General features: G+C 38.1%; 1 protein-coding gene across 8 annotated transcripts in view; it reads right to left on the minus strand.

Annotated features, from left to right (window-relative positions):
- The window catches only part of LOC142972265 (uncharacterized), a 202,007-nt gene that overhangs the window by 62,611 nt on the left and 114,493 nt on the right, over positions 1–24,903 (minus strand). For all 8 annotated transcript variants that reach the window (XR_012959446.1, XM_076113203.1, XM_076113210.1 and 5 more), the window contains exon 3: positions 19,836–19,875. Coding sequence is in view for 7 of the 8 variants with exons in the window: in XM_076113203.1 (XP_075969318.1) it covers positions 19,836–19,875 (40 nt within the window). In the remaining variant the exon portion in view is untranslated. The remainder of the gene's footprint in view (positions 1–19,835; positions 19,876–24,903) is intronic.

Here is a 24,903-nt window from a genome sequence, read left to right on the forward strand (position 1 = left end):
TAAAAGTTTTACAGAATCTGACATAAGTTAACCTAGCTTGTATCATTACGATGAGTGTAAGTGTGTGTTTTCGTTCAAACGTAGAGGTTTTTAATCGTTAACTTAAATTTAAAGTACACGGTTATCCAGTTTAAAAACTCTAACGAAAATATCGTTCCAGTAAAAAAAAAATATATTTCATCTGTTATGATTAACAAAGTTTTGAGGTACATATCAGCAGCCCTAAACATCGATCCCCATCAACATCCTAATCTTAAGTAGCGTGCCGTAGATGAAGTTTTACATGCAAATGAATTAATTCTTCGCGTCGCGGTGTTCAGTGCATCGGAGCATCGGATCGCGTCGGCGCTGCCTCGTTGCATTTATAATGTGAGTTCATTACCTCGCCAGCCTAGCCTAGGAGCTCCCGTAATGGGTTTGGAAGAACCTTCGCTTCAATTATGACTGGGATATTAAATTGGAAGCTATCTATTGGTACTTGCGGAATTAGAATTTGAAGATGTTTTCGATTCATTATCTTCTTTCTAGGCAGTATTTTAACAAGTATTATACAATTTGAAAACTATATTCATATAGTTTTCTAATTGTGTAACATTTGTTAACATAAATCGATAACGCGATGATTTAGACGGAAATATTAACACATTCTCAATAATAGCAACATGTCCTAAGGAAGATTTTCCAGCTCAAACGAGAAAGTTTTGTAGTATATCATTTAATTTTCACCTAAAACCCTGTTAACAAAGCGACACCAAGCGGCACAAATTGAAACATTTAAAACCCTCGGTTTAATAAATAAAAATTAACGAAAAAGAAAAAATACTTAAAACGAAGCTTGTTAAAAGAAAAAGGACAGTGCTTTTAAATTTTCAGGAAGCGTTCACCCGGTTGAACATATTTTCCTTGAGGCATTGCGGCCGAGTGTGCATTTTTAATTTTAATGTCCACTGAGGCGTAGATGACTCGATGAATTTTTACTGAAGCTGCTCTTTCTGTCTTATTAACAAGGGGGTTAATTGTACTACAGGCTCACTAACAATGTTGCTTTGTTGTTGTTACAAATTGGTATAAGAATATCGCTATAGCTATGTTCGGTATTATGAATTTGAGGCTTAAATCCTTTGCACAATGAGCTCACTCGCCATACACTCGTGTGATTAGAATTCGCAAAGTATATGGATGTATTTTGTGGTTATTTTGATTCTTTTTAATGTGGTTAGTTTAAGAAACAAACGTTAGAAAGTATGCAAATTATGGACTTTAATTTGAGCTATCCAAGCGTTTAACAATTCTTTCCCTTTCGCATTTCTGTGCATTTAAATCTGCAAGTGCTATAATTAACAACGTAGCATCAAAATAAAAATCTACTGTCATATCTAATAAAACGTGCCCCAATGTTTATCGCGGGAAGGTGCCATGATTTAGCGTGCGGCAGCCCTATTTCAGAGCACCTCGGCTCAAATTGAATTGATATGTTTCCGCTAACGGTACGGCGACGGTGGCGGTCGGCGTTTTTCTGAACATATCGTTTATGATGCGCGCCAAAGCGCTCGGAAAAATGACTGTACCGTTAGACCGAAAGGGTTCGCGACATATTTGAATCTTACGGTATTTTGTATGGAATTTTTGGTCAGGATACAATTGAATTTTACCAGTGTGTATCACATTTTCTTCAAAATTGACACATGATTTTTTTTTGTTGGACACGCGATTACAAAAAGCGTGTTCTTTTTCTTCTTAAAATCTCGTGAATAATTTCACATTGCTTTATTTCTTTTTTAACGACTACTGTATTAATGATTTTTGATAAATCTTCACATGTTTATGTATTACTATAATCTCAATGCATGAAACATATTATATTGTTAACTTGATTTTCTCGTAAAAATATTCAAGTTCCATAAATTGCGACGTATTCAAAACATTTTAAAAATACTGCTTATTTTGCAAACCATACGCATGATATGAAGTGTGAGATAGGGGTGTAGTAAAGAGTGCAAACGATCGGGTCGCAGTGTCAGCCGCCGCTCCACTGCACGCTAAGAACATTGGCAATTTTACATATTTCACACCAGACAAGCCTTGGATAGCGAACCCATACATCACTTTGATTTATCGACATTGATTTCAATGCGAGTTATGATATTGACTCACTTTTTTAAGTTAGGTTTTTTCTACAAAGGATATCTGGTTAAAATAAGTCTTGTTTTCTTGAATGCTACTCCATGAAGAATTATTTGATGCAAATGAATTGAGAGAATTTTATTTGATTTTTAAAAGAGATATCTAATTCAGTAACATATAATCTATAAAAAGAAATTAGGTATATCAATCAAATTATTATTTGTTGTTATCCATTGAGTGACACTTAGCCCTTAAGGAAGTTGATATAAATCACTGCTTGCCAACAGGCAACCAGTGATTTATATCAACTTCATTGTATACCGCACACAATTTAGTGTTCACTCTTCGCCTTCAAAACAGTTTAAGCAGTAGATCTTACGATAAACTGCGTCGCATACAAAACTAACTTAACTTTGAAAAATGTATCAGTAAACTATGTCCCCTGCAGCGCGGTAAACTGTTCGGCGCACCTACGACCCACAACTGTATCAAAATGATAAAAATGTTGAGATCCAATAACCATTCATCCATCAAGTGTCAAGATATAATCTCCGGGATGGTGGTGCGACCTGCTTAGCCCTCAGACTCGGGGAGAACTCGGCGAATATAAAAATGCCTGAAAGATTTACAGGTTTCGTGGAAAGATATCGCTTACAGATTTCGTCTGCATTGTGCTGGGGTCGTACTATTAACTCAAGGGAAATGTTTAAGAAATCTTTTTATGTACTTAGTCGTGATTTTCGGTATGAGAATCATTTGAAAAAATCTGTCAAGGATCTCCAATTGGTTTTGTTATCAATATTTTCAAAAGAATTTGCAATGTTCCTAAATAGTGGTGAATTTATTCGTTAAGCAAATAAGTACTGAGTTCGTAAAAGATTTTTCGTAAGAAAATGAAGATTTTCTTGGAAAATATCTTACTTTAAAGAAGCAATAAAACATACAGATATGCGTTTATCTACCCCAAACTTGAGTACACTCGTTCCAAGATATCATTTCTACTAACGCGGGGCAGTAAGAAATCTGTTTGTATCTGGCATTCCGGGCCAGCGAGCGATTTAAATCTCTTAAGCTCACTGCGACCGGCCGCGGGCGCCACTCCAGGACTCACAAATCTTTCATAATCTCGAAAGATCCCGCGAGGGGCGTTTTTCATAGTGTACTTACAGCCTTAAAGGTGGAGGGCCGACAAAAAACTACTCACGAAAAAGGTAAGTTACGTATCGTTATGTAATCGGCTATCGTGTGGTTCTGTTGTTGTTTTAATTTTATTTTCCCGTATCGTGTCGTATATTTATATTTCATGATGCGGGGGCAGGTACCGGTATTCATAAGCAAATACAAGGCGAGGGACCCCATAATTTTCGGTTTGCATTTTTCCATCGCGACCGCGAACTCGATTTTCACTCCCAAGGGCGAGCGGACGGCCGGCCTCAAAAATATTAATGAAAATTTTTACATAAATTTATTCGAGTGAGGGGCCCATGCGTCGTTCCGAGAGCCGATGGGGTCCGCTCCTGTTTTTTATTTATTAATTTAATGGTATTTTCGGTCTAATTACCTGACTGAGGTATAATTCATTGGCTTTGTATAACGAGTATTTGTGGATACTCGTGTGTGAAAAATTCATATATTGAAAGAAAAATCTGGTAAAATTTTTGGCGTAACGTTGCCCACAATATTTTATTTTTGTTGTGCCACAATTTATCTCTCACAATCACACATTTTATTTTTACTTTTATATAGCCGTATATTATTATGATGTCTCCTAGGTTGGATACACAGGATTTAAGGTTAGAGTTGGTAGAGAGTGCACTTAAGAACAGGTGGTCAGCAATAATATCTAACAGATAATTTGAAAACTAACATAATGTTCAACCATAATTGGACATATTATTAATTTTTGAAGTAATAAAGCACAGAATGAACATTATTTGTTAAATTGCACAAATTAAACAGTCCAGTAAATTATTTATTCATTCACATACCTACTTGTTTTGTAATAATGCGGGTCAATATTTGACGATTTATCTCATCAAACGAGCTCATATAAGCTCGGCACTCATATACAACTTCGGCCCCCACTTTATTGAGTTCACTATAAAAAGCAAAGCATTCTTGGCTTTAACCCTTCACCGGCGGCATCAAAAGAACAAACGCAATATATCGGGGGTTCGGCTTAATTTGCCCGCTACCGAACTTTAATGTGAGTAGCCCGCCCGAATGCTCCAAATTACTCCGCGATATTTTTAACGTGCGGAATGCACCCGTTTTAGGTTACGCTTACGATATTAACTGGATTGTTCGCAAGGGTTAAGAAGGTCGATTTTCATTCGATAGTAAATTATCCACATTTTTTTCCACGTCACGAAAACTTTTTAACACGTTTAATTAAACTGGATGTTTCAAAACTTACTTTGATTTTAATTAAATTTGAACACTTTTTATCGTGCAAACAAGCAAGGGACCTCGGATTCCTAATTCGCCGCGTTGCTCTAAGACAAGATTTTTTCTCCAAATGAATTTCCCATCTTAGGGGACATTGGCTTCTTGGCGTGTTTACAAAGCTCCCGACGAGTCCCACTTTGTTGTTTAATGAAATTATCGGTTTACCGAGTAAATGAACAAAGCGAGATTTCGCTTTCGCCGTTCGGTCAAAAAAGGGAGGGGTTCTTGTTTTTGTTTTCCTCAGCAGTCCGAATGGACTCCTTTGTGGTATTCCTTAGCTCGACGTTGTACTTAATCAATTATGATCGACTCGTTAATTTGAGATGCAAAGGGGATTAATGTAGATTTTAAATGGCGTCTAGGTATTTATGTTTTGAGTCGTACTTGAAAGGAATTTAAAATTGAAGCGTGTATATACATATTTTTGCGTCCTAATAAGAAAATATGTTTCCCACACATAAACTATGCAATTCATCTTTTAAATGAAATTGTGCTTCTGTAATCAATTGGACGTAATAAAACACCACGATATCATTTCCTTATTCTATAGTCAGACTCTTCAGTAGCAAGTAAACGGTACAAGACAAAAAATATGTTCCCTCGTCTAATAAATGTCACGTAAAGTCCTCTCCGACCACACATGTACCCAGTTCACGCTCGCACTAATAGTTGCAATTAGAGACGGCAATGAAAAGAATATGGCGACCCTCGTGACACTAATGGCCGTCCCACTTAATTATATAAAGTACTTAAGTAAATGATAGCTAATTCAGCAGCGTGCCCGACGTCCCGTAAACAAGAGGTGTGACTTTCCACCATTGTCGGCGATCTGTCACTTCCACTTCCGGACCTTTCCCGCGCAATTCTTTCTCTTATTGTTGCCCTTTCTTGAAAAGAATACTTACTTTTTTTCGCTCATCCGGTGTCTGCAATTGTCACCCTCCCGTAGTGTTTGTTGTGAGCGTTGATTAAATACCGCTGTCAAATTTTGTTAATTTTTCCTTCCTGAGACCAAAGTTTGAAGAGAAAATATTTTTATTTTAAAAGAAAATATAACAGTAATATCGTTACGATTTAATCAAGATGTCTGAATAATAAGCTCTCGTTGCTAATATTACAAATGATTGTGATGTGACGTCAAATATTTGATGCTAAATTATTTTTTTCATCCATGTCGTCGGCGTGTCGGTGCAAAATTTACATTTAAATAGAACATCTGCGGGCAGGTCGACCCTCTTAAGGCTTTCAAGGCGTTTTTCTTACCCGCTAATTTGTAAATCGCTTCGTAATATAGAAAAATTAAAATGCTGATGTCATATTTTACTCGCTATTTATATGCTAATATTGACGTTTAGAAATCGAAGGGACAGGCTTTTGATTAAAATATCAATAGGTAATTTGCGAGACGACTATTTAAGACCGGCTGCTAAGTCAATTTTGTAGTATGTGAGTGGAATATCCAACGACATTATTTACAGATACTAAAGATATGTAAAATTTCTACGAAATCTCAAATGCCAGTCATTAGGATTCTAAATCTTATTCAGTATAACAGCTCGGATGAGCTTTAATCTTGGCGCTTATCCCATTCCTCAAGACGTAACATCGCTGCAATTATTTGTAAGACGGAAGGGTTGGGACGGCGTAATGCCGCAATATTCGTAAATTAAGCACTTTCGCCGGCTCGGGCCCAGTAAATATTATTTTTTTATGTTAATAACCACGCGATTGCGTTAATAAAGCCTTACATCTCGTAATTAGCCGCGCCATTGTCTGCGGAGGCGGCGGAGCGCGGACGAGAAATGAATTGAAATAATTCGAGCGAAAGGCTTGCCCATCATCGTGTGCTGTTACAGCTACCGTTCTGAAGGATTGCAAATTGAGTTCTTTTATTTTAATGTTAATAAGAACCTGACTGTTTTCTTAATTCAGTGAAAATAACGACTGCTTTGGGAAAAATGGTGTTAATAATTTTCTGCTTATTGAACGTCTAATCAAGGGGTATTCAACAGCGAATCACATAACAAACAGAGTTTAGAGCATGTTTTAGTCGCAGTTAATTAATCAACGGATATGCATATCAATATGCACGTCAACGCAATAAAAGTATACTCTTTATTATCCTCATAAACGTTAACATCCGCGTTGTTGATACAGACTAATCAGTTCCGCTCAGTATTGCTCGTCATCTCCGCAACACTGCCTCCATTAATTAATAAATTAAACAACGCTTCTTAATTCTTGAGCCTCAGCCGCAGCCAAAATATTTGCCATGTATAAATTCACGCGGCGGATGATGAACCAACCACCCTTCACCGCCGGGCCTTCTTTATAGCTCTATTTGTGTATTTTAATTACTGTCATTATATGCTAATGACTACCATCCCTTTTTCTTATCCTCCCTAATGGGTTATTGCAGACTTATATCTATATCGCGCAGTTTTGTCGACTAATTTTCAAGATTTAAATAATAATAATGACTGAACTCCGTCTCGGAAGGATTGTGTTTTTTCTTAGGCCGAATGTTATGATTAATTGTTTTAAGCAAGGAGATTCTGTTCGTAATTTGTTTTGTGTTATTAACTTGACGAGGAAGTCGTTTGGGAGACGGTGGGATTGACTCTTTTCATTACGTTTACGACTGGAGATTATTAGTGTCTTTGCTAAATGAAAATATTATTCGGTGAAAGCTCCATTTAATGTCTAAACGTAATTATACTAAATAGGGTGCATTTATGTCAGATTTTCTGTGAAATTCGCGATGCTAAAAAGGTGTATTATGACGTTATTTCTCTTTGACAGGACCTAATTCGGGATGACAAGCGTGCAGTACAAAACAGCTGTCGCGTTTTGATTTAGCTCCACTAAATGGGCCCGTCAACTAAACAAAATATAAACATCGTGCGACAGTTGAAAAAGCGTTGTATTGTCGGTCGGAAATAGTGTTTCATCAATTATTCGTTAACTTGCCGGCCCGTTCAGCGAAAAGTAAATGGACTTCGACTAGAGTGGAGCTAATTTGGAAAGTGTACTATTTTACAACGAAGTGTACATCAAATATGTCAAGGAATCTCAATAAATTTAACAAATTATATTAGTACCGAAATTAAATTTCGTGATACTTTTCTCGGATGTAAATAAATTGTAACAACGTGCCAAAATCATGTAAGGACATACACATACGTACAAAGTAACATTTAGCATTATCGTGAGAAAACACACCCCACAAAAGAGTGGTAAAGATGCAAATCTCGGAGACCTCACGTCTTAACGACACACATTTCGTTTCCCTCGTACGTTGAAATCTTGGAATTTTTTTACATAATCATGTGTTGAAAATATAACAGCTTTTTAGCTGGGGGCGGTTGATAAAACTCTAGTTACGTATGCGAGTGCCGTATGCGCAATAATACCTACAGTATTTAGCATAATCTTCTGATTTAGCGTCGTGTAAGGAAATAAAGATTACTTATATTAGGTTTTATGGTTGCGGTGCGTCTCCGTCTTAATTTATAGACTTAAGGAACATCTTAAAAGGGCGATAAACTTTGGCGATGTATCAAAATTATTGTGATACATTTTTATGGCCTGATTTTGATTCATATTGCCCACATTGATGTCGTGCCGTGAGACGCTGCGCGTTCATAAATAAAGTTTCCTCTATTTCGTTCGTAACTGTTAGGCAATTTCATCACGTGGAAACCTCTATGTTTACCAGCAAATATTTTCTTGTTGGTAAAGGAAATATTTTATTTATGGGCATTCGAGCAAGCTATCGGCATTATTATATTCATAAAAAATTAGCGTGGCGCTACTCCCCGCTGGTAAAAGCGTGTCGAGTCGTTTTTCCAACAGTTTACCGTCGTCGCTGAAGACATCGCCTGTCCATATTTACCGACATCGTAGCTTTTTACGGAGCGTCGTTTCATCGTGTTTACGACTACGTCACCAGTTTATTGTTATGTCACAAGGAAAGGGGTTAATGTCACATTTTTGTATCGCTGCAGGTGTACCGTCTACATTAACTACGCCCCAACGAGACAAACCATAAATTATATCTATCACAAAAACATCCCTAATACGAAATCGATGCAACAAACGACAAATGAATTATGGAGGAGGCATAATCTTCATATTTTTGCGGAGTACAGGAGTCGCTCGGCTCACTCACATATTTATTGCCATTGAAAATCCAGTTTCTGGAAATGTATTCGGGCGTACGGGCGCGTAGCATGTTTCCTTGTCGCATTAGGCATAAGTAGTGCTCTCTCCTCACCCTATTAAGCGTGATATATGCGACAATTCTTTTCGCAAAGCCTTGGAACAGAAGGGAAGAGCGTCATATCGCGCGCTCCACTTACATCGACACCTTTCACGTGTGACGCGCTAATTCCACACTGATAAATGATTCCGTGCCGAATTTGGAATTGGAAATTTTCTGGTTATTCGTCACCGCGTATTCGGGAACACTGCAGATGTTGCCGTGCCAATCACTTTGTATGAGTGATTGTTTTCCCCTATTTGCTTTTTTAGATATTTTGACGTCGTGAGGAAGATATATTTTTTTCTTATTTTTTTTAGATACATAATATAGGTTATACGGTATCTACCTGTATCTGTAATACAGGTAACGTAAACGCATAAAACTGTAAACATGGAATCTAAAACATAACAACATAACCAATTAAAATAAAAGAAGAAATAAAATATGCATGTTTTAAGTTTACTGTTTATAATTTTTGAGACACTCAGCGTTAAACAAGGAAAACATCTTAGAAGCATTGTACATTCTTCCCAACGAAACGATATTCGTAAAACCTTTATCCAATCCAGACTAATAAGAAGCGAACACGCGTCCCAAACGCGATTCACGTGTTCAGACAAAACCGGCTATGTTCCCCTCCAAGACGCCGTGTGTGATGTATGCAAAAAGGGAATTGAATAAAGTGATTTCGTTCCGCGGGTCGTCGGGGGAAAAGAATCCACGGTAATGGCGAATACAATAAATTTTCATAAACAAATTGCGTTTTGATGGCGGCATATCGGCGCGTGTGCCAACTCCCAATAAGGATTGATAGGGAAACAATGTCGCTACACTGATTGAATGTCAATTTGTGGAGCCGCGGACAGAATCATTCTTGTAATGTGTACACGTCGCCTTAACGATGTGTTAGCGACATCTGTGCCATCGATTTTATCTTCAGACAAATGGGTGTTTTATTTATTTTGAGATATTGAACACGATGCAATATATTTTCGTTTAAAACAAAAGCCTATCTCGATGTATAAAGTTACCTATTATTTTATGAATTTATTTCAATTTATTCATTCGGTACGAAAATATTTGCTTAAGTGTGTAATGATGAAAAACGCAGAACTTTTCGCTAATGTTCTGATTAAACATTTTTACGTGACATTCAAACAGCTGCTTTGCAATTTAAAAGTATGAAATTTTGGAGGCAATTTAAAAGTCAACGGTGTGCTAATTTCTAAGTTGGATGGCACCTGTGCGAGATGTCCCTACATTTGCGGCGAGTAAATCAACCAGGTCCCTACCGAGCCGTGTCACGAACAGAAATCATTAAGGGACAACCACGCGGAAAATATATATTAATTTTTATTTACACTCCCAAGGCACGTGAAAGCCTTTTTTGGGACTTGCAGCAAATTATATGGAAGTGTGCGTGTAGGTTCGTTCCTTTCTTTTATAAATAAACTAACTCGAAATCCTGTGGGCCTTTTTAAACTTATAAACTTAGAAACACAAGTATAAAGTAATTTAGATTCTCTTAGTACGTAGTTATTTAAAAAAAAGTTTGATGGCTGCCATTCTACCGTTCTCACGAAAGATGTTATAATACTCCAAATTATTTGTACTAGTAATACGAAATTTATAGAAAATAGAAAACAAAGTGCATGTAATAATTATTCAGAAATGTCATATATGTAAAATTTCGTATATGTACCATCCATGTTGTCCCCTTGTCTAAATCTTAAGCATCGAACCATTTAACACGTCACCTGTATCTAGGCGCTCAATATGAAAAATGTTCACACGCGCTCCACTCTCGTCAGACCCCGGGAGCCAAGAGTACCCGAAGGAGTTTTGACTTGCAAAGCAGCGCGCAGAGATTTTTCAGAGGGCGGTAATGACTGCTTGATGTGTTCGGGCGTACGATGTGTGGAAGCAGATTTTTAACAGATTTTTACTTAAGCAAAGAAAATTGCATGTTTAAAGCTATACTGACAGTCGGGAACTATGATACGTACTCAGTGACAAAAACAAAACAATCATCCACTAATGAAACGCGACGAAAAGGAAACTGAAATTAGAATTACAAAATATGAAAGCAGATATCCTAGAATTCATATTCGTACTTATACGATACACGAGCGAGGCTTCTCATTAAACATTCGAATACCATTTCCTGGCGCGCAAAGGAAACAGGATTGTCACAATCCGTATTGTTTCAGATCTCATAACGCGTGTAGCCCTTTGACTCGACATTTCCATACAGAATGGTAATACAAAACGTCGTTACATAAAGGCGTCTCCACACTTGGCTAACTCTGAGGCGCGTCACCTTTGATGCGCGTATGATTGCCCGCGCCCGCGACACATTGGATCTATATTGTTGTCTTTTTCAAGTTTCGTAATAAGGGATGAGGGTGTATTAAAGCCTTTTATCCGGCTCGTCACGCCGGCACGTGGGGTCGGGAAGGGGTTTAAGGTGAGCAAACATTAGCTCTTTTACATTTTTGCAATTTCATCGACGATGCTGACGGCTGTTTGCAGTCGCTCGAGTTTCAGGAGCGTTTCTGGGGCGTCACAACTTTAACTCTTTTTAAAAGGGTTCCTAAAGTAAACGAGATTTTAATGTTTGTTTACAGACGTGCTTAGCAGTGTCGCTAAAAGCGAGCTCGGAGTGGGACGCATCGAGAAATCCCGGGTGAAGCTAAGCCTTGTATTAAGTGCTAGGCCCGAGGCCAAGACCGCCGCAGACTGCCTGCAAATCTTGGCTGCATTCTCGAACATTCCAGAAGATGTAGGCGGGATTAAACGACGTGGTATATTCAACAATTACACTATATCTGGGCAATTCCCGCAGGTAAGGCTGCATATTTTAGGGGTGAGACAATATTAGCTGCAGCGCTCGTGTGGAAAATGAAACTGTTTTTGGTGCCTAATTTACAATGCTTGTAATTTGAGCGAACACGTTCGTGGTGCGGAGTACCGAGTAGAAGGTGTACAACGTTTTGTGTATACTGCGAGCATTTCGGAACGTATTAGCTGAGTTCGCAAATATGCATTCAGGAACAATGGTGTGCGGTGAGCAAATGTTGCCGCAACTGATGTTATGTCTAACGCTCTAACAACTATCGTATAAATGTGCTATTTATGTTTATTTGGTTTTTATCACACATTTATAGTTTAGGTTTTATTTAAATTTTAACTTTTCATGGGCTAGTTTGAATTTATAGCTGATGCTGTGATTAATCAACAGTAATCAACACATACTTCTTACTTACATACAATTTTTTATTTAAATTTGTATCACAAAACAGTATAATATAAAGTCTTATATTCCACATTATTTTCATTAAAACAACCAAAAAATATGTGAGACTAAATTTCATTTTCTCCGTATTGTAAATATGAGAATACCAAGTTTTACTTTCTTAGTAGATAACAGAATTTGAAATAAGTAGTACCGACACAAGATAAACGGGTATCGCTCTAGGCTACTGTTATTGTATACTTAAATTAAAGGGCTAATTACTGGCAGTGAAAGAAGCCACTCAGTGGTAGACCGCGCGGCACGGCGCGCCGCGGGCGACCACAATTCAGAAATAGCTCATAACTCACGCGTAATCGCAAGCGCGCGCGACACCGCCGCATCCTGCCGCTGATAGCGACACAACGCTTTGTGTGCACCCGCTCTTATATGCATTTTAGCTCAATAATTAACCACCGTTGCTATTTGCGAACACCACCCACAAATGAACCGCCTGTCTAGTCACAAATACACAAAGAAGCTCAAATCACATTAACATTCCAGCTCACAAGGTTAGTAAGTATGTAGCCGTTGTATCCGAGTTGTAACAAACGGCCACCATTAACCGTTTCGATTCATACAAGTAGACGTTGTCACGCCAAAATTAAAACAATTCAAACGCGCAAGGACGCCGCTGGGCGACCATAAACGAAAATCTATTGTCTAAGTTTATATCAAAACAAACGAGAGCGTCATTAGCGCTCGCTCCGTATTTAGCACATTATTCAAAAAGCACGTGAGGCAGGAAACCCTTAAAATTACACACGAAACAGTGCTCTTTACCAAGTTTCCCATAAGAGCCCATTATTTACGCAGCCACCGTACCATTAAGATTCTACACATATCTTCGAAAGGCGCGTTATGGTAATTACGGGTCGCCATTTTATCTCGCGACTCTTCGCGATTAGAAGTCGCGCTCGCTCGGGTGCACGTCGAAATAACAAGTCCGCGAACTTAGTTCGTTTCTGAGAAGGAGCGTTGTGAAATTAATTCGGATGGAAGATATCGGGCGGCGCGATAGCGGCTCCTTCCGCGCCATTTATTGCTCGTGTGGTGCGGGTATCGGTGAAGGGGTAAAGAATATCAAGATGTAACGAGCGCCAGCCGGAAGGCTCGCAAATGAGCTCGCCGACTTATCTGTGTTAATGTGGGCGAGGGTTAATTTTGTCTTACATGAGCAATTTGGAGATACCGCCCTCGTTCCCAACTTACATTTGTTGCGACTATACTTACCATTATATGTGATGTTTGCCTTTATTCGTCGTCTCAACAAAAAACCGCCTAACAACTTGGTAACCGCGGTCTAACATTTGGTCTTTCGTAATTGGAAATGAAGTAGGAGGATAAGACCTTGCACACATGCAACTGCACATCTCACTTAGCACTAACAACCAGGCAGGACAGTATACGAATGGTAGGGTAGTGAGGTGGCTACTAAAAAACTTATTTTGTAATATTCAAAAGTAAAGTTATCAAGTTGCATCTCTTAATGAAATAATGTAGTTAAAAATAAAAATCAAAGCCACACATGTCCGCTTTCGACGCAAGTTTCACACAGCTCCCATTAATTTATACCACTTACATATTCGTTAAGATTTCGTCTAGACAAAAGGAAAATATCGCGACGTCTGGTAGAATGAATGAGGTGGAGAGCAAACATGGATGGATGGCAAATACGAGTGTTAGGCAATGAAATTAAAGCGGCGTGCAATCTCACTCGGTGTGGAAACTATTGTACTACGTGGGTACAATAGTTCTATTAACTACTCGATACGAACGGTATTGAATATTAAGTTCATCTGCAGGCTCTTGTTTCTTTATGAAATTGAATCCCGATTTCTATGTTTGCTGAGATGGGGCTTGTCTTCTACGGTATCTATACTAATATTATAAAGCTGAAGAGTTTGTTTGTTTGTTTGAACGCGCTAATCTCAGGAACTACTGGTCCGATTCGAAAAATTCTTTCAGTGTTGGATAGTCCATTTATCGAGGAAGGCTATAGGCTATATATCATCACGCTATGACCAATAGAAGCAGAGTAACAGTAAAAAATGTTACAAAAACGGGGAAAATTATGACCCATTCTCTCTTAGGTGACGCAAGCGAAGTTGCGCGGGTCAGCTATAAGGGAGAAACTGAATAGGTTTGTATTTTCGATTAGATTTCTTATAAGAGTACTTAAGTTTGTTAAACTTGTCTTAGCAATAATAAAAAGTAAATTATATCGCATATTGATCCTTCTCTCTGATCTCTTTCTCAGTCTTCCGTATGGGAAGAGAGCGTTTTTTATTACAGATTATCTTATCTTCTGCGGAACAACACTGCTAACAATTATTGGCAGAACCGAATTGACATGACTATGATACCCGGGAATTACGCCGCAAAATAGTCTTCAGTGACCTAGAACCCTATAATCTATCTGACGTATTTATCAAATTATGGTACCGCAGACGACGTTCATCCGATTACGTTCCACTCCATATAAAGATAAAACTTACTTAACTTATTCAATTTCATATACAACAGAGCAAGGGATTTCCCACGGTGAAATATTGAAGAAATCGACAAAACTTGGTCTCATGTAATATGCAGCGAGGAGGTCCGACGCCGGCGCACTGCATATTTTGCGCCTAAGAATCCGCGGTGCTACCAACTTCTAAGTACCTGGCTTAGGTACTTAGGCTTTACGGTCTGTATTTTTGTTTTAGTACTCTTGAACGACGATTTGAATAAATTTTGTATTAGCTCTGATAGGCTATTTGAGTTAGGCTATGAGTATGGGTTTTCCTTAACAAATTGAAGAATAAGAATAAAAATATCGAGAATAGAAACGATTCAGAGGATATTGGCAAAACGAACGAACAATCAATAAACAACAAACAAACAGACAAACAACAAACAGACAAATCTCGCAGCTTCACTGGATGTACTGCGATATGTAGTATACATTTTTGTATTCAAATAGCGAGCACGACTAGCATTTGCCGCGGGCGGTACCTCAACACATCTCACCCGATCTTACCAAATTAATTCACCATAGCGCAGAATACACAAAACGTTTGCGGTCATAGGTGAGAGCTCAAAGGGCCGGTTCACACGACAGGTTACTGCGTCAAAAGGATTGACCGAGACGTGTCTGGGCCGCCGGTGTGACCACAACCTAGTCGCTCAGTAACCACACTCGCTTTTTGGGTGAATGTTTCCACCTTTGCGGTTAATTTCGTGTACAACTTTACAAGTCTCGTTGTTCCGAATGATGGTAACTTTTGCTCGTTCCGCGATACCTTCGACCGATGTTTATCGGTTTTGCTTTAATGTTCCGAATTGTTTTATTATTTGACATACTTTGTGCCTGTTTGGGTAACATGTTGCGAAACATGTCTTAACATGCCTTTCTTATTCGAAATGTCTTTGATCTCTACATAACTAAATACTGACATTTTTTAAAGGTAAAAACCAACTTTAATTCATAATCACTTTCATAGCACAAATACCATAATAATATCAAAGGCTTCTACAACAGGTTCTCAAATCCACAACGAGACGTTCAAACAACGGTATCTTAGTGCAAGTAGTCTGTCAGGAGGACGGGCGTCGTTGGCAAGAGGCACTGAGCATGGAGCTGTTTACGTGAGGGCTGTTAGCAAACACCTGTAAACGCCTTTACCTTCGCCTCTGTTTGCACTGGACTCACGATTGCCCTGTACAATTAGCCTCAGATGTCTCACCTACAAACCAATTTATAGACTACATTTACTCCGCAACAGCTGTTTAACTTTAAACCTTATAACTCTCAGATAAGGCTTCGTTTTGTGTCCCCTTTGCTCGTTGGAATGAAAACGTAATGTTGCAACTTTGTACGTTCCAATGTAGTGTAGTCTTTTGAGTGTCGTTGAGGTGCTACATAGCCAGTGGAAACGTTAAATTCTCAGAACGTTCTATTTATTTTGTGACTGAATTTAAATGGCCGAAATTTCAATTTAGATGGTTATTTTGATTATTGCGAGCACTATTGCGGAGTCTATATACGGACTTTGATTAAAGCAACAAATTATGATTTCTTTTAATTATTTTTATTCTTAACCTAGTAGAGATAAATGAACTTAATATATACTATGCAAAAACTGTTATTAAAATCTGCAAACGGGAACGTTTCCCCACATTTCATTATTACAAAACATGCACTTGAAATAAACCATTTCAATTCGTAAAAATAGCAGCGTATTTCAATATTTCCGCGCTGCCCTTTCAACAGTCCTCAATCATGTTCGCCGTGTTGACTCGTGGATATGATACGACTCTCGACTCGACATGATCATAATACCCTTCGCTGCATCCAACAACCCTTCTACATCCATAAACCGGCTACAAATCTTAGCCGAGCGTTCGGCATCTTTATAACTCGAGTGCGACGATCCCTTAACCCAACATAATGGGCAGGTTTACTGAGAGGACCGTCGTAAAGTGTCCCGTCCAGTACTCGTACCCCAGCACGCGACCCTCCGAATTTTCACGAACTATTTGGCCCGCACTAGCCCCCGCTCAGCTTTTTTGTCGAGGCTTTATTGTCCGGATTTTCTGCTCACCTTTATCGTTATTGTGTCCGCTCGGCTTCATAAAGGACCGTGGTTCACTATTAGGACCTCATAACCGTGGGAAAATTGTTGTCGATGCTGAAAATGTTCCCTATAAAAATATCGGGTAAAAAGGTCTGTCAATAAATCGTTCGGTCAATTGAGCAGGATGCAATGGGCGTGTTAATTGGCTGGGTGCGGGAATGTATCGGGGCTGTCGCTCGGGGCCCGTCGACGAGTGGACACCGGCCAGTCATTGCGTGAATGATAATTGCCCGAGCGTTGGGCGCCGCATAAATACCGAATATTGGTGTGGAATTGAATGGATGCACACAAGGATTAGTACGTGTCAGTGGTTTAACGCGGATGTAGAATGAACTTGGTTCTGGAAGGCTCTATTAGCTGCGAACATGAGTTTGCATTTTATATATTACGTAAAAAAAATGGTTTTAATAAATTTTACGTTTGCTGGAATGCTCAGTTGCATTGCATAACTTTTTTTGTAAATTGGAGTCATAGAATTAAAAAGCTTAATCAATGATCTGCTTCTTTTGCTTATTTGACCAGCGAGAAAAATCTAACTTTTGGTAACTACCTGATGTGTAAAACAAACCAACTAATGATATACCTAGCACAAAAATACCACTTTAATAACCTCCAGCATGCCAGGATATGTCCCCACTAGCAAAATACGCCCACATTTCCTACCGTACAAATATTACGTATATCCTTGTAGCCGGGTGTATCCGGTGAGGCCAGTGCATACGTTCCGGCAGAGATAAACGCATACGATTACACGTGGAGCCACAGGTGGCGTATAACATTTTTCAGGCGGGACGGGCCATTGCACGACCGACCGTGATGGCCCGCCGGCTTAATTCGAGACCAACCCACCCATTTGCAATGGTTTGTTTTTATTGAAAACCGTGGGAATTCGACGATTGAACGCATTTTGTTGCGAAAGGGTTTAAAAGGATTAGGTCTTCGATTTTGATTTTAAAACGTATTAAATTGAAAATAATGAGTCAGTTACGTGCACGTTTGTTTTACTTTGAAAGGGACTTTAATGATTTTAAATCCTATCAAAATCAAAAGTTGTTGATATATTACCTTCCATTTAGTAATGTGTGCCGTAATCTTTGAATATTTGCAGCAGTTATGTACTTACACCGTACACGTACAAGACCTAATATGCTCCGTATGCGTAATTTATTATTGGCATGCGACTGAAGTGTGGGTGAAAGTTACCGCGCGTACCTATATTATAACATAAATAACTTGTATGAAACACAGCGACCACAATTTTACACGAAAAAGTAAAACGTGCATTTCCCCGCTATAAATAAAGGGAAAATTTTGACACGTCATAATGTTTAGCACAAATGACACGCTTTATGCCAGCCCATATTGTAAGCTATTCGACGAGGCGGGGGCTCAAAATAATTATTGCTCGCTTGACAAATTGCCGGCAAAGCCTACGTGTCGCTGGAACAATTTGATACAATTTTCACCGCCTTTCCCTGCACGGGACAGATTTGCATACGTGCCCCGCGATTATGCAAATATATTTTTTAACGTACTGTTTACTTACCCCACAGGAAGAGGAAACACTTCGGGCGCGCATTTTAAAAAGATTTACGCGCTTTGTCGGATCATTAAGTGCGGAACTAATTTGCTTACCTTTGAAATGTTTTAAGCTTTGTCCCGTATAATTACTGTAGGGTTGCCGTCCCTGTAACGTGATATGCAGATTTCCGCAGGGTCAACCGTGTTGGTTTTTCCTCCGCCCCTAAGCCGTGCAAATAAAAGTTTGCCACTAATTTCTTTATTTCGCAATTAATATTATATTATCAAGAAATCCGTGGAAACATTTGTGAAATATATATTGTACTGTTATGGGGGATTTTTTAATTTGCACCTTTCGTATAAGTGCGCAACTTCTCAACGATATTGAGCATGTGGGAATCGTCGAAATTAAATTTTCTTTGTTTTCTCTCGTGGGCTGTGGGCTCTTGGCGTTATTAAATTTCCTTGTGTTTTTTAACACAGCCATATCATTAGATTGAGGGCTTCCGTCAAGAGGAAATTGTGGCGGCGAGGGGAGCGAGCTGAGCACCTAAACATATTGAAAAAATAAAAATCCCGGCTACTTACTGCGTTGTGAGTATAAGTTACTCTACTCGTTTTCTGATTAAGTGTTTATACTTTGATAGCTGGAAACACTTTATGGACATTAATGCGTATGAAATCAACAATCGTATCAACGTATCGTACATGAAACACTTTAGGTATTTTATGTAATACACAAAATAGTTAGAATTTTTTTAGACCTAAAAAATGCAAATGATTTATTTATTAACGAATGAATTTAAAGACCCCTAATAAAATATTAACACGTCTTGTATTAATCTAACCTGAAAACCTCAAAACGTCTTTATAACAACAACAGCGTAATATTGTGAAACTAATTCCAAAGTAGAGCAACCTGCATACAAGCGCGGCGTAGAAAGACGTTTGAAGTGGTTTTGTGTAATAAGTACGACGGCGACAAAATTCCAGGCCGCGTTTGGGAACCTCACCTTAAATATACATATTACATTACGTGAAATTGCCCATTTTTTCCACTCTCCACCCTAGCAATTAGGGTTCCTTGTGTATAAATATTGCACGGCCCTCATTAAAGTGCGTGTTCGTTTTAGTATATATTTTTATGGTACGCTTTTTGGTCGGCGTCTGCAAGTCGTGGGATGTGATGAATAATTAAGACATGTTGTAGGGAATTCTTCAAGGCTCCGACCGACAAATGATGGCGGCTTTGAGTAATGTCCTTGGCTTGTCGAAATTAGCTGGGGATTTTTTGTGTACAAAATGATTTTTTATTATTTAATTTATCATAGTAGGGTAGGTTGGGTGGCGATTTTTTTTTCAAAATATCGGTAAACATCAAGGTATCTACTGACGAAATAAAGTTTGCTATTATTTAAACTAGCTGAGACATACTATTATCAAGTGTATTATTTATTTTAGATTTTCATATAAACATACAATTTTAATGGAAAAATAAGTTCTCAAAGTTTTATCTTATTCTTCTTCTATCTTATAATTGACTTAAATTTGTCATAATAAATCTTACCTTGATCGGACGGAGAGGGCAACCGATGTCGCAAGGAGGCCTGCAAAAAAACAAGAAATAAATATTAAAAGGGTACAAAATATCCATCAAACAATGACATTAATTAAAATTCATCAATTACGTCACAAAAAGAAACTTCTAAATTAAAATATGACGTTGAAATGATTAAAAACGCCCTCTTCCGAGATTGCATTTCTACAATTAACGCATTAAGACTACTCTCGCCAATAAAGAGCAACTCTCTTAATTAACGGTCCCTGTTAAAAATTGAGTACAAATTCAAGTAGCAAATCTCCCCTCGGGGGTGGGGGATTTAGTGAATGGCCTGTAATATTTTAGTTTGGCTGAGACAAAAAGTGTCGGCGCCTGTGAGGGGCCAGCCTGTCACGTAGACACAATAAGCCTTTTAATTCGATTCGTCAAGACGGACGCGAGACAAAGGGCCCGGAGTTATCATTCAATGGGGCACTTCTACCTTTTCTTATTACTTCACTTCGGTTTTCTTGTGAGGTGGACGCGAACGGTATATAGGGTATAACGGCTTGAGATGTATCTTAAGATTTTTGGTTCCTCAGACATATTATTGTGTGAAGTTATTACACACTCTATTAGATAAGTTTATTTATTTCTATAGTATCATCTGAGGGGATGAATAAAAGAATTGCAGGATAGGATAATTATTTTTAATTTGTTTCAAGTTAAGTTCATATCGGCATAACTTGTCATCAGAGTTAACGATTTCATACAATCTTAATGACTTACATTCACATCTTGTTTTAACTCTAAAAATGTTCAAAAATAAACACGAACACTATCAATAACGTAGTACAAACAAAACAGGCCAACACATAATATCCGGACACCTAGAATCTCGTGTGTAGCGCTATACAAGTGCACTTGATCCCAGCTCGTGACCCGACTGCCGATTCACAGCTAACAGCTTTATTTGTAGCCATCTCTTTAAGCTACACCTAAATCAAAGCGATTCTACTCGTACTTGCTTTAACCTAACTGCTGTGTTTGTTGAGACTCCTATTCGTGAGTTCAGTTTAGTTTATACTTCAGAATTAAAGGTATAAGTTTATATAAATTATTTTTTCGTTTATAGAAGAACAGTTTTGGTAAACCAAGTATAATCGTGGTAGTCCAAAGTATTGTGGAGAGGAAAATATTTTTAATTGACTGAATATTAAGAGTCTATGCATCAGGTATCAGGCAATACATCAATCAGGCTGGGTCATTGTTGCTGAATGTCCAAAAATGAAATAAAAATAATAGTTGTCTAAAACCCGTGACTACCCGACACCTGTCTAGTAAAATATTTTACTTCACCAAAAAAAACTTTTACCTCAAACTTTTAACTCTATCAACGTTCCATTTGAAGCAGGTAAATTAAATTCTATTTAGCACGTGAAACATATATAAAATAGTAGGCGATATCAAGTAAAAAGGGGTTGGAATCCCACTGTCTGGCAGCATAATTACCATCGAGGCATTAAAAATAAAACCGACGGGCAAATTGAAATGTGCGCTACCTATCATGTTAACAGACAGCTTTACACAATATTGTATTGTGGGTTTTTTACTTACGACTTTTGAAGGATTCTTTGAACGTAGTCGAAGCTTTATATGTACTGAAATGTGAATTAAAAGGACAATGGGATTTATCCTCCAATAGGTTTACTGAGTGAAATGTAGTGTACCAATTTAAAGGAACTATTTATTACGTTGCTGTTTTGACGTCACGTATTAAATACTTTTATCTAAGGGAGAAAATGATGAATAACGTAGTGGCTTTCAAATAGTTGTCAACTGAAATACACAATGGCCCCCTATTTTGTTGTTTGTTTTTTTGCACATGTGCTCGTTATTATAAGAATTAAGCGTGCTTGCAAACTCGTTTCAAAACTCTGAAGCCAAATATATTTCTATTCTATATTTTAGTATATGATTAAAGAACAATAGCTTAAATGTGGAGCTCATTGAAGACGATCTATGTTTCAATAAGTTGAGACAGTTATTATCTTATCTTCTTCTTATCTTAGCAGATACCTGCTACTCTGATAGAAATGTCATTGAACTTAGTAGTCAAGCTTTTGTTTTATTTATACAGACTCAAGCGAAGTAAAACTATTTACTTCTTACCTTCCATTTCCAAGTTCTTTTTTATATCAAAGTTAGTAATAACTACTCTAAAATTTGACTACGTATGAATCAAATATATCGTACTTACGGTGCAACACTGTCACTTATGCAAAAATGTAGTTTTTCAGGAGAAGCATTTTAAACTTTGACACCTCCCACAACAATAACTTTATGTGATATTGATAAGATGAATACATCAGCGAATACTTTTAACTTTACTTTTGCTTATATAATGATAATAGTAATACAGTAGTAGTGCTTTAAATCAATTACTACATAAGTAACTCATTTTTGCATTTTTTTACAAAAGTGACATTATTGCACCGGGGGTGCGATATGTCCTATTCAATTTTAAATTGTGGTTTTTCAAGTCAAATTATCTATATCTTCAGGATACATAAAAAAGCTGTTTTTTTTATTATTACCTCGTCCTTGTACCTTTCTGCCCTTCTAAAGCCGATGGGTGCAGGAATTAACAGAAATTAAGCAAATCGCGAGTGGAAGGGGGCTGAGCTAATAGCGGCCGTTTAATTAAATGAGCTTCGGTCCAGATTGACGCAGATGGTATTGCAAACATTTCGAGGTCACGGATCGACAGCTAAACCTTTTTTATAACGATATGGAATGTTAAATATTTAAATTAAGTGAGTAAGTAATGTGTACATTTTTAAAGATTTTAAGTTTAGTTTTGGTATTGTCTGTGTCTGTGAGTGATTAACATTTGATAAAAAATGATGAATATATACCTTTTTAAATAATTTATTTTACACTCACCGGCACGGAAACTTGGCCACATACGAATTTGGCGATATTTTTTATATTATTATATTTTTATTACTAAATCAATGGTAGATTGATTGATTAAGTGTTTGTTAGGATATTTAAAGTGGTAATTAAAATATTAACTCACCAATAATAAAGTTTTTAAGTTTTTTACTTTCACTAAAAAAAGTTTCATCACTTTCCACAAAAACAAAAACACTGTAACTGGAAACTAAGCGAAATGTCTTTAAAGTTTTTACATTTTAGTATAGTGTGTTTCCTCCTCGCGCCCTTACAACCGCTTGCATTCAATCAGGCATGCTTTGAATGATGTTTCTGACGTCAACTTGTGGTATACTGCTCCAAGCGGATACTGCTGCACTTCGAAGTTCGTTTAAAGTTAGGGGAGGGTTGGATACCGACTTAATCTTTCTTTTAAGCATATCCCAGATATGCTCTATTAGATTTAGGTCTGGGCTTCGCGCTGGCCATATCAGTTTTTGAATACCGACCTCTTCCAGGTATTCTTTAACGCAAATTGCGACGTGGGGGCGTGCATTATCGTGCATTAATCTGAATTGCTCGTGTCCAATGAATCCAGAATAAGGCACAACATGTTCCTGAAGAACCTCCTCGATGTATCGCACAGCTGTAAGGCGATTATCGACAATAACCAGCTCCGTGCGTGCATCGGAACTAATGCCTCCCCAAACCATTATTGAGCCTCCATAAAAACTCACTATTTGTGTGGTGGTGATTGGTAGAAATCGCTCTCCTCTTCTTCTCCACACTCGTTCCCGACCGTCAGGAGCACGTAAAGCTATCCTACACTCATCTGTGAACAATACGTTTGCCCATTGCTCATGCGTCCAGTTAGCGTGTTCTCGCGCGAAGCGAAGTCGAGCTACTCGGTGTTGTCTGAGGAGTTGTGGACCTCGCGCTGGCCTACGAGCTTTTAAATTAACTTCCTCCATTCGTCTTCTCACCGTACGCTCACTCACATTCACACCTCTTGAAATTTGAAGTCGCTGGCGTATCTCAACTGCGGTGAGGTAGCGGTTTCTCAGAATTTCTTAGATAATAAAGCGATCGTCTCGAGCCGATGTGCACCTTTACCCTCCACTACCTGATCTGCGGGTGTACCCGCCCGTCTCTCGGTATCGTTTCAGGGCATACTGCATTGATGACCGAGGTACATTAAGTGCAGCAGCAACTTCACGCTGTGACATCCCTTGGTCAATCAGTGCTACAGCTTGTGCAACTTTTGCAGGTGTTAGGGGCATCCTTTATTGGTTCAAAGCACGCCTACTTACGAAATAACAAACAGGAAATCACAAAAGTAAAAAAATGTAACCGAAAACCTTTAACATCACACAAAATCAAACTTGCAACTCAGTCGCTCAAATGACCCGAACCAACTAAAGCTCAGAACTAACGTCATAGTGCACTCAATCGTTATGAATTACCCTCTTGAGCTGAAGTAAACATTTTTTGACCTACCTGCACTACAAACCGTCAACTGAAACACTTGAAATTTTTTCTATCGCGAGATAAGTGTTTGGACAAGATTCCGTGCCGCTGAGTGTATTTGTGGTAATGTTCAGAACCATGCTGAATTTGAATGATTTCAATATAATTCTCTATTGTTAGAAAATCAATGGAAATTTTGACACTAAGACATACTGAGAGCACCACGATGAGTATAGCTAATTAAAATTAATAATAACAATTATTTCTAAATAGCTTTATTCATCTTGGAGACGGACTGTCTACACCGTAGCCGTAGCAGTTCTACGGCGTAGCAATTCATCTGCGAACGAATACAAATAAATACTTGGAACAATTATAAGTCGCGTATATCATAAAAGCTAAAAGAGATTGTAGTAATTAACTAATGGCTCGAATGTTAATTACAGAGGGCGACAACTGCACATTATGAGTGCTGATCTATGTGCTTTGTTTATGGATTGTGACGTTTTCGTATTATGTTGGTATCTTTGGAATTGGGATTCTGTTTCTCCTTTGTTTTATGTTGTCGTGTAATTTCAATGTGTCGATATGAATAATGTCTTTTTGTTAGTAGCGAGAATTATCTCGCTCAGTATTAATGCTAAGCAAGAATTATAGTAAGATTTGTAGATATTGTGAATTCATATGTGAT

The sequence above is a fragment of the Anticarsia gemmatalis genome, chromosome 4 (assembly GCF_050436995.1).
Source record: "Anticarsia gemmatalis isolate Benzon Research Colony breed Stoneville strain chromosome 4, ilAntGemm2 primary, whole genome shotgun sequence".
Lineage (NCBI taxonomy): Eukaryota > Metazoa > Arthropoda > Insecta > Lepidoptera > Erebidae > Anticarsia > Anticarsia gemmatalis.